A 21,318-nucleotide genomic window follows, 5' to 3' on the forward strand; every position below is an offset into this window, starting at 1 on the left:
AGTAACACTGGTGTTATGGAAGATTTACCAATATTTTATTTTATAATTGTTTTTATCCGATTACTCGATTAATCGTAAGAAAAATCTATAGATTACTCAATTACTAAAATAATCGTTTACAACAGCCCTAGTTTGTTGCTGATCCTACCCTGATGTATAGTTTAATAATTTAATAATCTGCTCTCAGTTTTACTGCCTTCAGTATCAGTGAAATCCATCCAGATGCTACCACTTTTTCAGGAGTTTTTCTCAGCCTTCAGATGCTACCGTCTAAATCCATCTGTCTATTGTTCTATTGCTCTTTGCTCCTGGCCTCGTACACCACACTTTTCCACGGCCCTTTTCTTTTTTTCACATCACGGTTTGCCTATCGATGGGGTGGCGCGCTTAATTTGAAGGTGAGACAGAGACAAGCACTCGCCACACAAAGCCAACAACACACAGCCCGGCCAGCCTCAAGTATTTATTCAACTAGTACAGTTTTTACCTCCCTGGATATCTCTTAGCCTTTTTGTCACATTTAAATGTTTCCAATTACTTATGTCTTCTTAACCCACCTTAGGCTGACAGATTTTAATAGTTTTTTTCATTTGTTCTTGTAATTTTGATTAAAGAGTAATGGTTTACTTTTTAAATCTTTTTAACGTACTTTGTTTAACAAGATAGATTCAAGAAATATGTAAAACAGAATCAAACAGAATGGCAAGTGGAACTGGTCAATTATTGCTACCATTTAAAAAAAAAATTTTATATGGTCAGGTTGTTTTGGATAACTTTTTCTTTAACAAATACTATTTCATTTTCAGAACATTTTACATTAACTTTTATTGTTTTCGTTAGTATGTCTTGGATAGAATACAATTTTATGTGAATGTATGGAAAATAGACAAAAAAAAGGCAAAATGGAAAAGGGAAAATGTGTATAGAGCTCTGCATGTGTCGTACAGAGGTATACAGTTTATCTGCAAAAAACAAAATCAACAACAAAGACAGACACTGTGTTGGTAGATGATCTACCAACACCACACCTTCCTCCAGTAAATGTTTTTGATTTATTCGGTCACTGTCCATTATTGTTGGGGCTTAATGTATTTGACATTAAGCTCAAATTTCTTAGAGTATCTGGTAGCTCCTGGAGCGTAGACCAGATTTCTTTTATCATTCGCCTGCATTTTTTTTAATTCTGGTGTCACTGACCATGTCCGTGACCAAGGCTCTCGTGTTAATAATGTTTTAGCATAATTTAGTCACAGAAGGTGGGCAGAGCATTCAACTTGCCCTTTATTATTAAATGCTAGATTTGCATTAATTACCACAGTTTTTGCTTTTTTTTCCCCGTCTGTGACGGATTTTTGGAGCCCATGGAAGGAAAATTATGCGTGATCTGAATTAGTGGAAAGACACTTAGAATAAATGTTAATTATCATCTGCTACAGCACACATGCTTACGCAGCGGTGCAGCTTTTTATGTAAGTTCCTGGAGAAAGTAAAAACTAAATTACATTCACATTTCTATTTGGATTCATTATATCTTATTATCAGAGGGAAATTATCATTTTGGTTGCTCCTCTTATCTTGGATAAACGTACTTTCGTATCAGTGTTGACTTTTTTGAGATGTATTATTTTTGAGTTCAGAGCAGCTTTATGATTGCAATTTAGAAAATATTGTTACATTGTTTGAACTCGGAGTGATATTAATTCACACTCTATGAATTAACATAGCATGATCAGCTGTAACTTGCCGTGTGTCCATTGGCAAGGAACTATGGAAAAACAAACGTAGGTGAATTTGTATGTTTACACTTTTAAATCAAATGGGATAATGAATGACAAATGATTTTAGAATAACTTGCCCTACATCTTATATGAAAATTAAACTTGTACTAGCGATGACAGCATTGTAACAAAACACTCTAAACATATTTTTATTACTGTAATATTCATGAACATAACAGCAGGATGTGTTTATATCCAGAGCCATCAATCTGCTCTATCAATCACCTCCCAATTGCAAATTGGAATTCTAATTGCATATCAATCATGGATACTGACAGCAATAGCTATAGCCCTTAAGTGACCATGTTATGAATCACCTTAGAAACCAACAACAAACTTCCCTTTTTACATCTGAGAAAATGACCAGACAGCAAAACAACCAGTTCTTACTTTTGTTCCTTTTGTGTTTTGTTTTGTTTTTTCTTGCCACATTATTTGTCCTCAATGTTGCAAAGGGTATTTTGGTATTGTGTCTGAATTCACATTGTTCGTTGTCAATGTGAAAGCAGGAGATTACACTTTTCTGTCTTCTCTCACAAGTGTTTGTCCAAAGGTTGTAATCCCAGATGTGCTTTGTAGTGTGAGGGAAACAGAAGAGCTGGATTTGGCCCGCTGCCTAATTTTTCCTCACAGGCCTTATGTTGTAAAATACAATAAAGTTCTTACGTTTCCCCATAGATCAAAAGGTATGCCTTATAAAGCATATTGTATTACAAGAGACACATCTGAGTGCAAGCAGGATTTAATTTTTTTTTTTTTTAAACATGGAAGTTTACAATCCTTAAATCCAAGAAAAGCCTGTAAAAGCCTAGTTTTGTGTGGCAAAATGCAATATGAAGTTGACAGGCAGAGTTTAAAGTGGACAACAAACGGTGTGGATGTGCAGTGGACTGTAACATCTAAAGCTTAACTCAAACCCAAAACAGTTTTTCCGGCTTTAGAGCCTCGCAAGCAATTTTTATACAAGTGAGAAACCGTCTTTATCCACCCGCTTCTAAAGTACATCCTAAAGTAAAGAAAAACTCTCCATATATATATAATTTCCTTCCTTCATGCATATTTGAATAACGTTTTGAAATTAGTGTTCAAAGACAGAGAACTACAGTGACGGTTTGCTTAAAAGCAGCCTGCCGTACATCACAAGTACGGACGACTTTGAATAGATTTCCTTTTAAAGTCTCATTAACGTGTCTCTTTCTGCCAGCTGGCTAGCTGAACAAGCAGTTGGGCAAACATTTACAAAGAAAAAGTGCACAGCTAATGTCAGTCTGAATTCACAAAACATAATTAGTAAACTTACTGAAGAGGGTGAAATCTTTTATTCTACCAATGATATCGAAGCAACTAGCCGGGCACAAGCATCACTAATCCTCAAGGTGACTAAGTCAAAATTTTAACTTTCTTTTTTTGTTTTTTTTTTAATGATCAGAGAGTAAATGCAAAAGAAACTGAGAGAAATAAATAACTGTACAGTAAGATGTGTAAATGTATTTAAAATTTAAAAAAGATAATTTTTTTGTTAACTTAGACTTCTAATTTTGGTTTTGAAGTGGTCAAATTCATTGACAGTACTCTCCACATTTATTGATATCCTGATAAGGATGTATGCGTATTTTGAAGAATGGAAGCCTAATTTTGTTAACCAATCAAAAGAAATTGGAAAAAAGTTCTGACACAAAGGATCATAATTCATGAATGAAAGGGTTAATAAACGGACATGCACACCATTATGGGGGAGTTACTTCTTTTATCCAGCTTCAACGTGGACAGACATTATTTATAAATGACATTTTTTAAGTTTTAGACCTCACTTTATGACTTTTCTCTCAGACTGAAATATTTGCATAACGTTGTTGGTCAGATCATTATTTAAATATCATTTTCTCAATGGGTTTGCATAAGGATTTCCCTTTCATTTTGCTTTAGATTGTTCAATTTTATTTATCAAAGTGATACACTTTGTAGAGATTAAACATCAATTGTGTCAGCTTTACTGGAGCTGGCCTGCCTAAAAACACGGTTGACATTTAATTTACTGACAAACATCTATGATGAAATTTTTGCCCTGCCAACCTCCCTGTTGTGTAGCAGGCAGCGCCTTTTTACCTGTGCAGTGCTGGTATTTTACCATCATCCATAACCAGATATGCTAATCTTGTTTTTTATTTACTTGCATGTTCAAAATCAGCGAATCCTGAAGACTGACAACTTCCCAACCGTCTTTACGCAAACGTTTTGATATACCAATGCACTTTTAAAATTAAATAAAGACTGATAAACTTAGATCAATTTCTACTTATCACAAAATATGTTTCCCTGGAAAAGCAACATCAATGTCTGCCATTTTAGTTACTTTTGTTTTTAAGCAATTAGGTTGTAAAATGCCACTTAACTTTAAAATATGCCTTTCTAAACCATCCCGAATGCTCTTCTGAACTTCTTCGACTTTAAATATCCATATTGTTTCGATTTTAAATATCCATATTGTTTTGTGCTCTAAGACTACTGAGAATTCAAGATTAAACAGCTGCGTTGAAGGGGTTTTGAGAGAAGTGTATCCTGATATATATCTGCTTGCTGCTGTTCCAGAGTAGGAAACCAGGTGACGACAGAAAAGTGCACACTCTCAATCAATGCAGAGGGCATTATAATTGTTTTGAGATGCAGAGGAGGCAAATGTCAAGTGCAGACGGCTTGTGTGATGTTAGAGCATAAAAGAGCCTTTGAGAGGTGAGGCAGTCATGGCTTCCTTGGACGGTTCTCCGTAGTGTAATCCCGCCCGCATCAACATACAGCTTTTAAATGACGGTTCTTAATTTTCTGAAAACAGATCATTGAGACAAAGATTAATTTTCAGCAGAGAGGCAGGAGGTGCCCCGTGACACTTGCATCCCCCTTACCCTTTACGCAGCTGTGGGAGGAAGCAGGTAGGATTTTGTGCCAGCTGGGGTGGGCGTAATCCGAGCTGTCAGCGCATCACCGGTGATGTGGGTTTTATCATTTGACCAAACCATGGCGACCAACTCTGGTATAGATATAAATAGGTTTCAATGTTGTTCATGAGAGGAGGCTGTACAAACTGTAATGTATGTTGTAGGATTTTTATATCACGAACATTTAAGCCATGCAAGAGTTTGTTACAAGGGAGTTCTTTAACCCCCAAAAATAAAAGAAAATTGTTTCCAAATTAGATGATTTTGATGACTTGAAATACTCTAAGACTCTAGAATTGTCCACACAGAAATGATTGCAAGGGGCCAAAGGCTTTACTTTAGTCAACTCTGCTTTATAATTCTCCTCTTTTTGTGACTTCTTTGCTTTTTCAAGAAACTATACTTGGTTTGTACTTCAGTAGAAATAAAACTACAAAATGTTAACTGTTCACTGATTTTGGTCCTTTTCCACTTACCATGGAGGAAATAATACATCAAAATATGTACAAATGTTTAACAATTGCTCTTCTGAAAATAAAGAGGGTATAATATTTGCGTTAGATATTTGTGTGGATGTATTTTGCTGACACTCAGTAAACTGTGAATGCTCCATGTCTTTTTTTCCCACTAGGTAGTGGGAGAGTGGCGCTTCAGCAAGATCCACTGTGACATATTTGTCACCCTTGATGTGATGATGTGTACAGCAAGCATCCTCAATCTATGTGCCATCAGCATTGATCGGTAAGTTTGACGTTGTAGATGTGCCAAGTGTGGTCACTCATGATTGCAGCATGGAAATCAATGGAAATATTTAGCTTCTGCATAATAAAAAAATAAATCCCTACCTCTGGGTGCATGACTCTCCAGGCCGTTGTGTCTATTTACAGAGTAAATGGCCTTTTCAGACATGAATTTCACTCTGCACACAATCTGAAAATGAAACATTTGTTTTTAATTAGGGACCACCAGATGTCCTACAGATATAACATGAATAGACCTTTTTTAAAAATTAAAAAAAAAACTATGAAGAGAGCATAAGCCAGTGAAAATGTCAGGTATCACAGAGTATCTACCAGTAAAAATTTAAAAGCATTTTTTACAAAAAATATCTTGTATTGTAGACAAAATCACGTGAAGGAGTTCAAACTTTGGAAAAGAGAAAAAATATTAATACACGATTTTTACTTCAGCTGGTTTTCAGTTTGAAACTTTGTCAGCCAATCACAACAATCAAAACCTAAACCATAATCTTTTGGTATTGAAATCAAGAGTCACACCAAGAGCTTTAGAAAACAAGACAATGACTAAAACATAGATCATAATACAAAATGTTGTTGGATCTCTTTTACAAGCAGAGCTGTAATCTAGGGCTTATAAAACAAAATCTGACCAAAAACCTAAAGCAAACAATCTAGATGGCTGCAAACCAGCAACATAACAAATAAAAGCCAAATAAAAAGACCCTTAATCTAAAACCCGGGTCACTTTAAAGCTACCCAGCCAACAAACACAACACAGCAGAACAATACAGGCTATAAAATGCCACGTCAAGTCAAAGCTACGTTAAACCCTGGCTTTCTTCTCCTTTATTTTGACATGTACACTGCTCTGATTGCCTCATGTAGAAAAGCTACAATTAAATGTATTTCTGGTGTACGCCCTGTCCTGTGCGAAATTTCAGATGCATTAGTTCACTGGTACAGTATACTGCCCGTTTTATGGTAGTGTTTAAGATTTCATTGCTTGATTTGAAAAGACTTTTAATTCAAGGGCAGCTCTTTACATGACTGAACTTTCAAAGTCCCACATTCTCACCAGAACACAGCGGATGAAAAATCTATTTCTATTTGATTTTTGTGGATTCAGGCTGAAAGGTAGAGGTGACAAAATCCTTTCTGTGGTGGCCTTTAATCTGAGGAACTGCCTTGCCTTTTTAATGAGAGCTGGTCAGACCATTTAAAACCAATCTCTTCTCTCTGCCATTTAATCCCAGCAGAGCAGAGTCATGTAGGCTTTTACTGTGCATGTTCATTGTTTTTTGCTTTGTTTATTGCAGTTATGTGTTTTCACTGATTTGGAATTTGTCAATAGTAAATTTCACACAGCAAACTATGTTGTGTTTGGCTGGAGCTGCTTTAAAATTTGATTTTGAAACTCTCTTTTATGTGGTCGATCAATAATTATTTGTAATAAACAAAAGGTAAGTGCGGTGGGGTGTGAACAGCTGGCACGGTTTTGTGTAATTTTGTGCTAAATTTACACTATTTCTACATGGCAGAGCTTTAGCCAGATGGTCTTAAAAAATGCAGTCATTAAATAGTCTGGTCCTGCTCAACTGTTTCATGCAAGTTGCATCAACAATTGCATCAGTACACATTCTGTGATTTCTAATTGCCTAATCGCAGAGCGTACTCTTTTACGTTTTCAAAATCTAAGGAAAAGACATGAAATAAAAATGAATGTATTTTCCTTTTTGCTGAATTCCATGATGTAGGTATGCAGATTAAAAACATGATATGGCATAAAACAGCTTAATACTTTGAAGCCATCATGCAGACTCATTCAATAAATTAGAACATTACTGAAAAGCCTGTTTAGTTCAGGGACTTTATCACTATGTGAAACACATTATATAGATTAATTACACACAAACGGATGTTGGAAACCCACATATATGTCAATTATGATAATTTTACACTTAAATGTAATGAAAATATGACAATTAGAATATTACATCAGACCATTAGGTTAGTGCAGTTAAACAAGCTACCAAGTTAAACAAGCTGTTTAATACTAGATGTTAAGCATATTTTAAAATTAATAAGTGTGCAATAGCAACCTCAAAGGTTATTATTTTCAAAAGGTGCTTTTAGTATGACATTCTAATTTAAATGATATCACAGTATGTCAATAAAACTAAGAAAAGCCTCCTTATTGATTATATTAGACTTACTATAATTATTCATTGTTAAATTTCCAAACAGTATGGACTATTTTCTTCAGGATCAATCTGAGACAGCAAGTTTCTAAATGTGGATAAGAAGGACGTCCTAGAAACTTGCTTTGTTCGCATGTTAAAGGATGTAGCCTGGTCAAAATTAACTACAGTGTTCCCTTACAGTGACTCCAGATGGTTATATCAGTCATTATTAGTAGCATGATATACCACCTATCCTCTTAATTAATAATATTCAACTTAAACTTAATCTACTCAAAATGTATATAATTTGCTTAAAAAGTACGGTACATGGTTATGAAGTAAACAAAATATCTGATGACATTTCACTCTTATTCATTGTGGGCACATTGAAACTGTATCACTGACTTGGAGGGAGTATTTTGATTAGTCATAATAAAACGTAGTACTAAAAGAAAATTATACGAACCACTTCCTTCAGCCCCAGTAAAGCATCACCTGCGTCATGGTTTTTAATTCTTAAAATCTGAGAATTCATCCAGGAACTCAGATTAAGACCTGAGTGGATGCTAAAAAGTGTTTTTTTTCTTTCTTTCTTTCTTTTCCCTCTATGTTTTATTTGAATAAGACAAACTAAGAGAAAGTCTCAACTATTGATTGCAATTCTCCTCCTGAGATAGTGGTTCAAGATAGCTCAAAACCAGGTTGACACAACCAGGTCTGTGAAAGAAAGAGCATCAGAAATATAATGACAAATTTCTAGTGATTAGTAAATTACATTAAAGATTATTTTTCTCTTCAAGTAGAAGAAAAACAATTTAATAATATCATAATTTTCTCCCGTTGTGCTGATTTTTGATTCATTTATCCTAAGCTGTCGGGGATCAGATCTGGTCTAAGTGGGGGTTTGTTTTAGTGGATGTGTGTGAGATTAAGACTCTTTCTCAGTTTTAATGCTTGGTTGACATCCGCCAGAGAACTACTAGAATATATACGAAGTAGTGGGAAGATCACAAAGGTGGAACTCGCATCACAGTCACATATGGTTTATTAAAAACAATGATTTATTGCAGTAACTTGGTTCAGCAATTCAAACATGATATAGATTAATTACACCCAGACCAATGTTTTCAAGCAGTTCTTTCTGCTAAAGATGCAGATGTTCTGCTTTTGGGTTGATGAAGCCAAGACAGGTTTATTTGTGCAGCACGTTTCCTCGACAGGGCACTTCAAAAATACTTTACATGATGAAAACAAAGGAGATCAGACAAACATTACTTCGGAGAGGCATAATAGAGAAAAACAATAGAAAATTGGAATACAGGGAAAAAAACAACATAGTGAAGAATATCAAGCTCAAGGTGCCCAGCAAAACCCCAAGTTTAAATCTAAAATATAATGGTACTAAAATAAAAAAGTGTGCTCTTTGAAATAAGGAATATGGTGGCATATCAATTTGTGGTTAGGCTGCTGCTGTTCCAAATCTCTTCCCCTTTGTTTTAATATCACTAAAACTAACACACAGTTAGTTGTGAGAAGATTGAACAACTGGATTTGTTGCACAGGAGGAAACTCACTGCAGCACCAGTGATCCATTCTTTCACAAATATTTGCATAAGCAGCATGTCAAGGTGCTGGATTTCATACCCCTGTAGACATGGAGGTAGTGTGTAAACCTGATTTCCATTTAGATGTTCAACTGTGAATATTAATGAACTGATTCTGGCCTGGGTGAATTAAATTTAGAGCTTGAACAATACTGATTATAGCAATTCTTAAAGTACATTTTCTACCTTGGGTAACAGTAACACTGTACTTTAAGTCCTAACCTTGTCAGTACAAGTGAAAAGAAAAGCAAGATCCTGTACCTCAGAGCTTATGAACTCTTCTGAGATTTTGGACTAAAGATCTTGGTCTCAGTTTAGATTTTTTGTACTTACCAAATTTTATACTGCGATGTAGGATATTTATATCTAAATCAGAAGTGTCTGAGGACAAAATCAAAACACATTGTAACATAAGTTCGAAGATTATTTTGTCCTTTTTTGGTTGTCTATGCTGAAACAGGGAAATATTGCTCCACGTACCAACATGGCCATTTCATTTTCTGAACTGGATTCAAACTGATTGGTAAAGGTTCGTCCGGCTGCCAAGGGAGTAGCGATAGTTGCCATGGCTTTGTCTCGACGTACAGACTTATTGTCTCTGAAAAATTAGCAGTTGCAGTTGTTAAGCATCTTTGGCTGGATGTGTTTTAATATAATGGTCGTCTGAAACAACAGCCTCAAAGCCATTAAAAATACGGCACGTGTGTGCCGTCCTTCAATTCTGTTCAGCAACGATATTCGATGTGTTGTTGCAAATTATCCAATTTAATTAAGTAGTGCCAGTAAATTAAAGCAGATCACGAGCAGCAGGAGCCTGCTGGTTTCAAGCTGGACTTTTTAGGAATAAATCTGCGTTGTCATTTTTGCTAAGTTAACTTCCAGAATATGTATTACAATTCCAAGTGCAAGACGTCCCCCATATTTTCTTTTTATAGATTTCCGCCCTGCTTAATTTTGCATTATTTTCTGCGTGGCTGCATGTTTGGAGTCCACATGGCAAGTAAAAAGTCTAGCCCGGTCACACATGGAGGCGATTCCGGCTCTTATTGAAAGCAGTGAATAAGAATGAAGGATGACTCCCGCATTTGGAAGAAGATCTGGTTGATCTGAATAATATCATGGTTGATTCCTGTTTGTGCAAATTGCAAGCTAACATGCAGGAGGACAATGGCCTCAGCATTTACATGTTGGTTGTTTTCCACTGAACTGCGTAAGCTTGCAGCATATTTGCGAATATACACAGGAGAAGAAGAAGAAGAAGATGGATGAGTGTGACTTGATCTAAAGTTTCCTCTCCTTGCTTCAGTGTATTTCTGTTTCCACTCATAGGAGACTGATTTGTGAAAGCCCAGGTAATAGCTCGGGATAAATAGGTGTGCTTTTATCAGTTTAGCGGCTCTGGGAAGCGATGAAACGTGTTCGCCGAAACACTGTTTGCTGCTAAATCTTCTGTGAATGCAATCATAAAAAGGATGAGGACATTAGTGGGGAATTGAGTCTTTTCTCTCTCTAACAATGACCGGTCACTTATTTAGAAACAGAAGATGAAACTGTCTTAATGTAGGAGGTGATAAGAGGACACACACGCACACCCCCACGCACACACCCACACACACACACACACACAGAAAGTATGATTCATGATAAGACTAATTAATTTCTTGGTGGTGTTTTCATCTTTTTTTCTGTTGCTACCAGATAGATAGGACACATTTATAACTTAATACTGAATGAAAGTTCAGTACAAGTTCATTTAGAAATGTTTTTTTTCTTTTTAAATTGTATACACACTCAAAAATATTTTAAGAGGCATTCAGCCTTTTCTTCTTTGCATTACCGGGACATATTTCTAATCTTGTTTGCTTTCAAAAAACCTTGTACATATATTATATTAGTATAAATGTACAAAAAGTCCCTTACTGTAGATGAAATGGTATTTTTTCTTATCAGTCATAAATTAAATTAAAAAAAGAAACACGCAACCACAAATTCCCAAATAGCGCGCTGATCTTTTGTTAAAGAATGTTATGTTATAAATGTACTTAAAAGGCCTAAAAATATCTAAATTGGAATGCAGTAATCAGTGTGTATGGAGACAAGTATTTAATGGTCGCTTATATCAAAATGCTACCAGGTAGCTGTGGCTACAGTGTAGTAGCGAGTGAATGTCTGCGTAAATGGTTGAACGACTGAATGTTGTGTAACGAGCTTTAGAGTCCTCTGGGCTAGAAAAAGCGCTGTACAAGTAGAGGACATGTGCCATTTTAACATTTAAGGGGACGAGTGGCGGACGGGAATGTGTGCCAAAAGTATATAAGTTGATTCAATGAAAGGCAATTACCAACAAAAAAAAATACTTTAAGAACCATATCATGAAGCTTTCCTTCTGATGTCATCTTATATATGTTCAAAATAAACCTAATGTAGTTTTGATGTTGCACATAAGCATTTTATAACATTTTAGTCTTACTACAGGGGTCGGTAGCTTTTAAAAACCAAACAGAATGACCAAAAATCAGAGATTAAGGAACTATAATACATTTGTTAGCAATAACAACCCAACTTTATTGAGGCTAAATGTTTTTTGTTTTTTTTTACTTATATTTAATTCATTGCTATTCTAAGAATGTATTCTTGTCAGTCTGGTGTTGTATAATTATTTTTTGCTAAATTGGATAAAATCTGTTCTTGCAAGTTCCATCCTTTACACCTCTAAATTTGGGAAGTGAATCCGATTTTTTTTAGGTGTCAGGGTTCCAGATGGGTGTGTGTCTGCATGGGATTAGTGAAGACCCTGTCGTTTTCAGGAACTCCCACATTCTGTCAGAAAGGAGCCGATATTGATGCTCTTACGGCGTTTATATTCTTTAATATTTGAGTTAATAAATGATGGGTCTGAATTCGTTGGATAAATGAATAGACTCATTTACTGGACTGTTTCTTTTTTACCATCTTTAGATGGATTGTGGCTGATAAGTAATCCATCCATTTTCTTACACCCTTGTCCCTCAGTGGGGTTGGGAGGGTTGCTGGTGCCCATCTCCAGCTAATGTTCCGGGTGAGAGGCGGGGTCACCCTGCTGGACAGGTGCCAGTCTGTTGCAGGGCAACACAGAGACACACAGGACACACAACCATGCACACACACACTCACACCTAGGGGCAATTTGAGAGGCCAATTAACCTAACAGTCATGTTTTTGGACTGTGGGAGGAARCCGGAGTACCTGGAGAAAACCCACGCATGCACAGGGAGAACATGCAAACTCCATGCAGAAAGACCGGGGCCGGGAATCGAACCCAGAACCTTCGTGCTGCAAGGCAACAGCTCTACTAACTGCGCCACTGTGCAGCCCGCTGATAAATAATATTGAAGCTATATTTCTCCTTTCATATTATTAAGTGTGCATAATCTTTAAATGTGTATTGTTCTCTTACTATATCATTTACGTAAGAAATTAATCAATAAAACCATTTATAAACAGGAATATATTTCTTTAAAAGAGGTTTTATTTTGTTTTATTCAATTTCTAAGGGTGTTACCTATGACACATTGTTATATTGTTCCATTTTTATTTCATTATGTAACTATGAAAGCAGGAAACATTTATTTATTTTATGTATCACATCAATGGTATTTAGTCTCCAAAAAAGCCCAAACTACTTGACTTTATGCATGAAGACTCTTTATGTGGTCAACAAATCAGTGAATGACACACAGTAAAATGCCGTTCATTTCCTGGTATTTACTACAAGTGCACTAATAAGGTCAAATAACGGGGCAAGGTTAAATGATAAGGTCGTTCTTCCGACATGAAAAAAACAAATTTGTGCTTTACAGTTTCTCATTCTGATGTGAACTGAAGCCTGCAGCACCAGAATGTTTCCAAAGGGCCAGTCCGACATCCAAAAGGATCTGATCACAAATGACAGGCAACATTTCAAGTTTAACCCACTTGCGGACTTCATGTTCTCTACTGCGCTTCAGGCACAAAAAATCCCACCAAGTAAAAAAAAAAAAAAAACCAAGCAGGTAGCAGAAGGATGAACATAATAAAACAATGGAGAATTTCAGATTTCGTGCACAAACAAGAAATTTAAATTTAGTTTCAGTTTTACCTTAGAGGACTTACAATAAAGGATAAGAGGAATGTATGCGTGTGTACAAACACTTTATTTTTCTGTAAAGAAAAGAAAAAAAGGGGGGCTTGTTGTTGTAGTGCATATGCATACTTTATTTCGTAGCAAAGTAGCTGACTCTAACTTTCCCCATAGGCTATTAATGTTGTACTGTAAAAAGGTGTCTGGCTACATGATAATATGGTGTTTTTTTTTCCCCCTTTGCTTTCATGTTAGATACACAGCGGTGGCAATGCCGATGCTGTACAACACGCGCTACAGCTCCAGGAGACGAGTCACCGTAATGATCTCTGTTGTCTGGGTTCTCTCCTTTGCTATATCATGTCCCCTGCTGTTTGGCCTCAATAACACAGGTAAGAGGGAGTTGAATACAAATCTTCTCTACGGTCACTGTCATGTATTTTGCGTATTTGTCTGACTTTTACGCAGGCAGCAATAGTTCTACATGGCATCAGGTGTAAACATTTTCACTCTACAAACTAATGTCAGTGCTGGGCAGCCATTTATAGAAACACTAGTGTAATTTTTTAACAAGCTTTTACTTGCAAGATTTGCCTTATGTCGTCTGAACCTCTGTCCTTCAGGTTGGTTAATATTTAGTTGCAGTCAGTCAAACCTTTGTTTCACCAGGCTAAACGTCAAGTTATTTACAATAAGTCTGAAGTGCTGAATATTTAGCACTTGTAGGCTCGCATGCATTAACTAACTATTGATAATTATGTAACTCCCAGAATAAAGAACAGAATAAAGCCAATATAGGGCTCGTGTGTGTATGCTACTGCATTCAGTCAATAGAAACAATTAGGTCTAAGTCATGGGTTCAATTGTGTAAAATATAAATTGGATTTTTTTTTTACAGAATCTTATTCATTTGAAGCATGTTTAGAACTCATGATCTTTACGGACAGATTTAAAGATTCCAGGATAAAATGTAAACAAAAGATTAGATTATTTGCTGGTTTTCATATATTTTTTGCCCTTTTAACACCACCAGTTGGTCCAGCATGTTTAACTATGTTCACACATTCTGGACTCTTGGAACCTCTTTGCTGGCAAAACCCCGGACGACAGTGAAATTAGCAATTCAGCAGTGGCAGCAAACTGGACGCAATACAAACCCAAAACCTACGTCCAGTTTTATGAGGAAAAATTAGGGGAACAACCTGTCTATGTGGTTGGTCTGTCCATTGCTTTGAGCAAGCTGCAACAATTTTAAGCTGCAGCATCTTTGCAGCGAGTCAGACAAGTGTTTAAAAAGTAATTTGATTTTTATAACCAAAAACAACCCCCAGTTTAAGCACATATGTCTTCCTCTCTTCAGGACATGCAGCCTGAAGTTTGTCATTCACCTTGCGCTTGTCTCCACAGCAACCCGCGACGCGTCTCTCTGTGTCATCGCCAACCCTGCCTTCGTGGTGTACTCCTCCATCGTGTCCTTCTACGTACCCTTCATCATTACTCTGCTGGTTTATGTGCAAATTTATGTGGTCCTGAGGAAGCGCAGAAAACGTGTGAACACAAAGCCAAAGCGGCGTGTGTGTCAGCCTGCTGACACCGATGTAGCAACTTCATTGAGGGTGAGCGGCTTCGAAATTATGGCTCCTGTTTGCAGCTTGGCAGCTTTATTGATTCAATATGAATGAGTTACGTCTTTGTTACGCGAGAGCTCTTTATTTTTATGTGATATTTTACCGCTTTGAAACAACAGTTTCTCCACACATTATTTAACGTAAACATGCGGGTGCAGACAATATCCTGTACTTGAAATTTACATGCCTCTGCAAATCAGTAATCTTTGCAGCTCAATTACATCTGACAGTTTTAAAACAGGCTGTCTGCAGTTGGCATTTAGTTCAATTGCAACAATTCACAAAAATAAAAACATGAAGTGGGACCAGATTATTATTATTATTATTATTATTATTATTATTATTTACATCAAACTTAAATTTTCAGCAAAAGTTGTGCTATAATTGACAGTAGTTTATGCATATGAGGATGCAATGGTAAATGTGCATTAGCATGGTTAGTTATTAAAATGGATTAAATGTAATGTACATTTTCATTTAGTGGCTATTGATTTTCTCAACATAAAGAAACTTGCAGGAACTCTTGTTTCGAAACAAACTTTTAATCTGATTCTCATTATGCGCAGCCTCAAACTGGTCTGCCAATCAAATATAGATAATATATATGAATATAACATGGATGTCGCGGCCTTCCAGTTTCCAAAAACCAATATTCCAACAAAGGCCGTGGGTCTTAACAGGTGGTTTAATTTGAACGCACTTTCCGACTTAATTTGTTTGAAAAAATATATTCGTTATTTATTGTAAAAAATTAGCGACAAAATAATTACCAAAAATGTCCTATAAATTAGCCAAAAACGAAAGTAAACTTAATGTGACGTTTCAAGTACGAAAAAGTGAAAAGTGGTCAAAAAATCATTTACAAAAAACCTCCCGTCCACACACCAAACATTTGCCAAACAATGCCTCCACCAAGCACCCGGTGTGTTTTCAATTACTCAAATTAATGGGAGGGTCTAACCAATTACCAGCATAATCTAATCAACTCAAATATACAAATTAACTACAGATTTTGGATCTAAACTAACTTAAATAAATTCTAACTTTCAAAAATAGAAAAACTAAATTCGTAGAAATTACAATTTGCTAACTTTACAGAAATGGCCACAACAATGTAATAAAATAAACGTATTACTTTTCTGTGAAGTTTCATTTTTTCCAAATCAATTGAAAGATCCTATTATTGCGAAACAACACCCTCCCTTTCCCACTCACCCCACAAAAAACTAAAACACTGTCATCATATCTGACCTCACATCCTCTATTATTTGCCTGTCTGTTCTTAGACAGCCCTTTAGTCGGGGTTTTGACATCGTACCCTCTCCTGGCCTCACACAGCTGTTTCTGTTGCAGGATAAGTGCACTCATCCAGAAGATGTAAGGTTGTGCACCATGATTGTGAAGTCCAATGGAAGCTTACCTGCCAACAAGAAAAAAGTGGTATCTTCTCTTTTTCTGTCACTTTTTAAAAAATTGCTTGAGTCTCATTTCTGTTCAAGATTCTGCTTTTTGGAAAAAGCACTAGACTTGCAACTAATGCTGTTGAGTCAATATGTTCCTAATTAGTCAGCATTTATTTTTTTTAATCCAACTCTACTTTCTAAAGGCCTTCCTGTTGTATGAAACATGTTTAAATTTTTAATTTGCGTACCTGAAGATAACGTTGTGTTAACAGCTTCCAGTGCATTACAAACATTACCCATCAATAATTATCTGTGGTCAATATTGTCATTCATATGACACTTGTAGACCCAGTAGGCACTACTGATAAAGTATGTTCACTCTTATACAAAACTTTTAAAATAACCTAAAAACCCAATTCTTTAGAGCTGCCTTCGATTCATAACAACATAATTTGTCTAAATTTAATGTTTGTTGCTTTTTTGCTGTTGTCAACATATTTGATTATTATATTTTGCTTTTATTGTGAAAAGCAACTTTGAAGTACCTCTCTCTGCTAAAATGTGATACACATATGAACTTGACTTGACTTAATATTTAAATATTCTCAAGCAGAATATTTTTTTTAACAAGATATGAAGAAATAAATTCTAGAAATCCAAACTTTTCCCTTGGCCCCGGGCCAAGCACCTCAAAAAGCTCCATGAAATATTGCTCAAGGCTAATTTAATAATGTGACAAAGAAGGCTGGATTCTTGGACACGAAATATGAAAAAATGACACCACACCTTTGCACAAAGCGGTAGATATTTTTTATATCCTACTTTTAATGTTACCCTTTTCTTCAAATGATAAATGACATCCTGCTTTGTCTTGTCTTGAACTTCAGATTTTCATCAAAGAAGCTGCCACCGATGGGGATGACTTGGAGCTGGATGAGCTGAACAACAGCGGCACCAGCCAGAGGCAAAGACATCAGACACACAGTGCCCTTGGAGACACTCCGGCCACTAGCCACCAGCAGCTAATGCCCAACAAGGCCAACGCTAGCCCCACCTCCACGCCTCCCACACCCCCCGAGGACGGCCACAAAGCAGAAAAGAACGGCGAGCGCAAGGAGGCCCTGACTGACCCAGCACCAGTTGTAGCCAAAGCCTTCCAGACACAGGCGCTACCTAATGGCAAGACTCAATCCTCTGTCAAAAACATGAGCAAGAGGAAGATCTCCCAACAGAAAGAGAAGAAAGCCACTCAGATGTTAGCCATTGTCCTCGGTACGCTTCATCGACTTCATGTGTCTTTTATTTTTTTGTTTATTTGGGGCTAAGGTTCTCAGTTTTTGTGTAGGGCTGTCAGAGTTTTTAAAGTTACTGAATCTAATGTTAAGCAGCCTTGCTGTCATGATCAGATGTTAATTAGATTAGATCCAACAAGCGTGTCAAACTGTATATGTGAGAAATCAGTTTGTACAGCCCTGCAGTTAAATAGATATTTCAAAACAAATCACTCTTCAGCGATTTCTATTGGTGTTAATTAAGCGTAATTAGCATGGTTGAGCTTACCAACAATCGCCTCTGTGTACAGAGAGACTATTTAACTTTAACAAAGAGTTTGGAAACACTGCCAGCATTTCTCACCACCAAGCTCCATAACAGACAGAGTTTGGCTCAAAGGGATAAAACACATCTTGCAGTCTTGCATGCAGCTCCACAGGTGTCTTACCACCCAACTGTGTCAGTCTGAATGACAAGTTCTCTCGGAAATTTCCCCTCCTGTTTCATTTTTAATACCTCATGATACTAAATATAGCTAACTTTTATTCTTCTCATAATAATGTCTTCCACACTAAAGAGTGGTGCATTATTTGATTGGAAGACATTACGTTTTTATGTTGCTAATCAACTTCTTGCTGCTCAGGTTCTTTCAGGCATAAAACTGTTAAGTTACAGAAATGTGTCTGTGTTTGTTGCCTGCAGCTGACGTGACCCAATTCTGATGTTTTTGTCAAATCAGATATTTTTTTGTCGTGACCGTTCACATTGCCACACTGTATGTGTTCTTCAGTGTGAACGGGCAACCAACCTGAAAGTGACCCGCATGCGCAGTAGAGGGCGCAATAGCGTCAGCGTTCTCAGTGTTCTGCCAACCGCCATAAAAAGAAGTGCTCTGTGTTTGCAGAAGTTAACATGGAGGCTAACGGTGGAGCTTAGCTTACATATTTGAAATTGCTGTCCGACCGGAGTAGAATATTAACAACTTAATCCTTATTATAGTCTGTCATAGTTGATTTTCGCGCGTATCAGGATCCAAAATAGTGACATTTGTTGAGTATCAGTATCAGTGGTCGGATGAATGCGACCTGGACGTTAGGTCGCATTTGAATTGGATACGTATCGGATAGTGGCCCGGGTTGCACTCGAAAAGAATCCAACCTGTGCTGTTCAGACTGTCATGAAAAAATCGGATACAGGTCGCATTACGTCAAAAAAATTGGAATTGGGTCACTTCAGGCTGCAGTGTGAACGCATGAGCAGAAGTACAAACTTTCAGTAGCCAATATCTACAGACCTTGAAAACTCAGGTGTCCTTCAGGCAGGGGAGAAATTGGACTAATCATAGCTGTCTGTCTGGTTTGTCTGTCCACTGGTCAAGTTTATTATGTTCGGTAGTTGCACTACCTCTTGTCTGAAAATTGGTGCAGGACGAGCTATATTGTAGAGCATACCTTGACATTCCTGACTCATTCCTGTAACAATATGTCTGCAAACAATGTACATAAAAACATAGATGTCCCAGTTTGGATTGTACTGACCACAACCTGAATGAACAACTTTGGTATGAAGTAGAGCAAACAGATCTTACAATGCACTTGGCTAAAAGTTTTAAAATGTCTTGAAACATCCTAGTTTAAACTTTCTGGGAAGCCTTCCTAGAAGAAATGTATTAAACTAAATTTAGTGCAAATTTGTTTGTTTGATTGAAATAAGTAAGTCATGTTTACTTATTTCAATCAATTATTTATTTTGCATTTTACTTGCGTTAAAAAATTATGAGAAAATTTTTTTAATTCAGATTGTGAAATGCCACAATTGCTAATTTCACTATTGAATTTGAAAAAGAAGAAGCTTTATCAGTTATCTTAATGTATATAATATGTCTGACTAGAAGATATCTTGTTAAACTTCATATTTAAGGTTGTTAAGTGATCTTCAAGCATAAAATTGTTTTGATGAGTCGTCCTGATTTCAGTATTAAGCAAAAATAATGGTGACTAAATACTTTTTTTAGACTCAAGCAGTTCTAATCAAACCTCTTAGGGAACACAGCTTGAAACTGATAGCTAAATTGTTATTTAGGTTCTAATTAGCAACAGGACATTTTGTCACTGAGCTGTTCTACATTTTTGTCTTAAGTCTCCAACATGTAGTTGGCTGCCTGGGTGAGCATGTTTTAGAATAATACGAAAAGGAAAAAAAAAAAAGAAATCAAACTGATGCAAGAAACAGTAATGATTTCTGTGCTCTGAGAGCAACTTTTGTTTGCAAACCCATATTCAGGTCTAATATACAGCAAGGCCTTGACTTTGTTTTCTCTCTCTCACTTACATTGTTTCTCTCTTATTATCTCCTCAGGTGTATTCATCATATGTTGGCTGCCATTTTTCATCACCCATATCTTGAACACCCACTGCACCAAATGCAAAGTTCCCGCTGAGATGTACAACGCTTTCACTTGGCTGGGCTACGTGAACAGTGCTGTAAATCCCATCATATACACCACCTTTAATATCGAGTTCAGGAAGGCGTTCATTAAAATCCTGCACTGCTAAGCTGCCGCATCCCTTACAGATCAGACTGAGGGAGAGGGCACAAAATAAAGGGTCTGGCAAATACCTCATCCTGTGAAAGGAAAATGCACCACATGGGGGGAAAAACTGAACAATTACTAAAAAACTGGCAGTGTCTTTTTGGAAGGCGCGTTGATTATGTGTGTGTGTGTGTGTGTGAGTTTGTTTGTGGAGTCCTGTTCTCCAGATAACTGAATGTAAAACAAGAAAAGTCTGTAACAATGATCTGTTTATGGAGAGAGAAAAAAAAAAAAACTAACACTAATCTCTAAAATCATTGTGTGTGTTATGTAAGGAGCCATCTGTGTATACCACACACATGCAAGTAGCATACTGCTATTTATTGTGTGCGTACTCCATGTTTCCACGACGGAAAAGCCACGACGTCAGTGTTCATTGCAGTGTTGATATCGATGCATCCGGTCTTACTCTTGGAATCTCTTACGGGTTGGGAATGTGTTGGGAATAGGGAGGATTTACTTACTGTACAATGTGACGATGCCAATATTTGCAATTTAGCATTTTATAAATAACCTGATATCGTATCTTAATGAATCAGAATATCATTGAGAAATTAATTTCTTTCATTAATTCAGTTCTAAAAGTGAAACTCATAAATTCATTACATGCAGAGTGATATGTTTTATGTATTTATTTCTGATCATTTTAATTATTATGGTTTGCAAATGATAAAAACCTGAAATTCACTTTTTAAGAATTGTGGTTTACTAAAAAAGTAAAGTCCACAATACTTTATCTGAGCTACTACGCAGTTACTCTGTTTAGTTTAAGTCAGGTTAAACTCAATAACAGAGTGATGCCATATTCATTTTACTAAAACACCAAGTGCTGCACATTTTCTCCTTCTACTGAACTTTTCCTACGTTTGCTAGGATAGAATACTACACGGTCAATCTTAAATAATTTGTAGAACAAAATGTTTGGTTTTCATCAGCTGAAAGCCATAATCATATTAATTAGCAGAAATAAATGTTGGGGCTGTATTGCTCTTTTCTGTAGTGACTATAATTGAGTCTCACTTTTTGAATTTATATTTTGACAGAATTAATCTTTTGATATTTTATTTATTGAGATGCATGTATTATTA

The 21,318-nt window shown here is 36.4% G+C and overlaps 1 protein-coding gene and 1 long non-coding RNA gene across 3 annotated transcripts in view; one reads left to right on the forward strand and one right to left on the reverse strand.

Moving 5' to 3' along the window:
• The window catches only part of drd2a (dopamine receptor D2a), a 51,788-nt gene extending 31,323 nt beyond the window's left edge, over window positions 1–20,465 (forward strand). For both annotated transcript variants that reach the window (XM_008425671.2, XM_017308404.1), the window contains exons 3-8: window positions 5,343–5,452; window positions 13,590–13,726; window positions 14,742–14,950; window positions 16,316–16,402; window positions 17,253–17,637; window positions 19,996–20,465. In XM_008425671.2, coding sequence (XP_008423893.1) covers window positions 5,343–5,452; window positions 13,590–13,726; window positions 14,742–14,950; window positions 16,316–16,402; window positions 17,253–17,637; window positions 19,996–20,192 — 1,125 coding nt within the window. In that variant the 3' untranslated portion in view covers window positions 20,193–20,465. The remainder of the gene's footprint in view (window positions 1–5,342; window positions 5,453–13,589; window positions 13,727–14,741; window positions 14,951–16,315; window positions 16,403–17,252; window positions 17,638–19,995) is intronic.
• Window positions 3,201–5,644, reverse strand: LOC103474583 (uncharacterized). The gene is made up of 3 exons (XR_535205.2): window positions 5,557–5,644; window positions 4,679–4,803; window positions 3,201–4,598 (listed from the first exon to the last, which is right to left on the reverse strand). It is a non-coding gene; the product is annotated as an uncharacterized LOC103474583 (long non-coding RNA).
• Window positions 20,466–21,318: the final 853 nt, after the last annotated feature.

This window comes from Poecilia reticulata, linkage group LG13 (genome assembly GCF_000633615.1).
Source record: "Poecilia reticulata strain Guanapo linkage group LG13, Guppy_female_1.0+MT, whole genome shotgun sequence".
NCBI classification, from domain to species: Eukaryota; Metazoa; Chordata; class Actinopteri; order Cyprinodontiformes; family Poeciliidae; genus Poecilia; species Poecilia reticulata.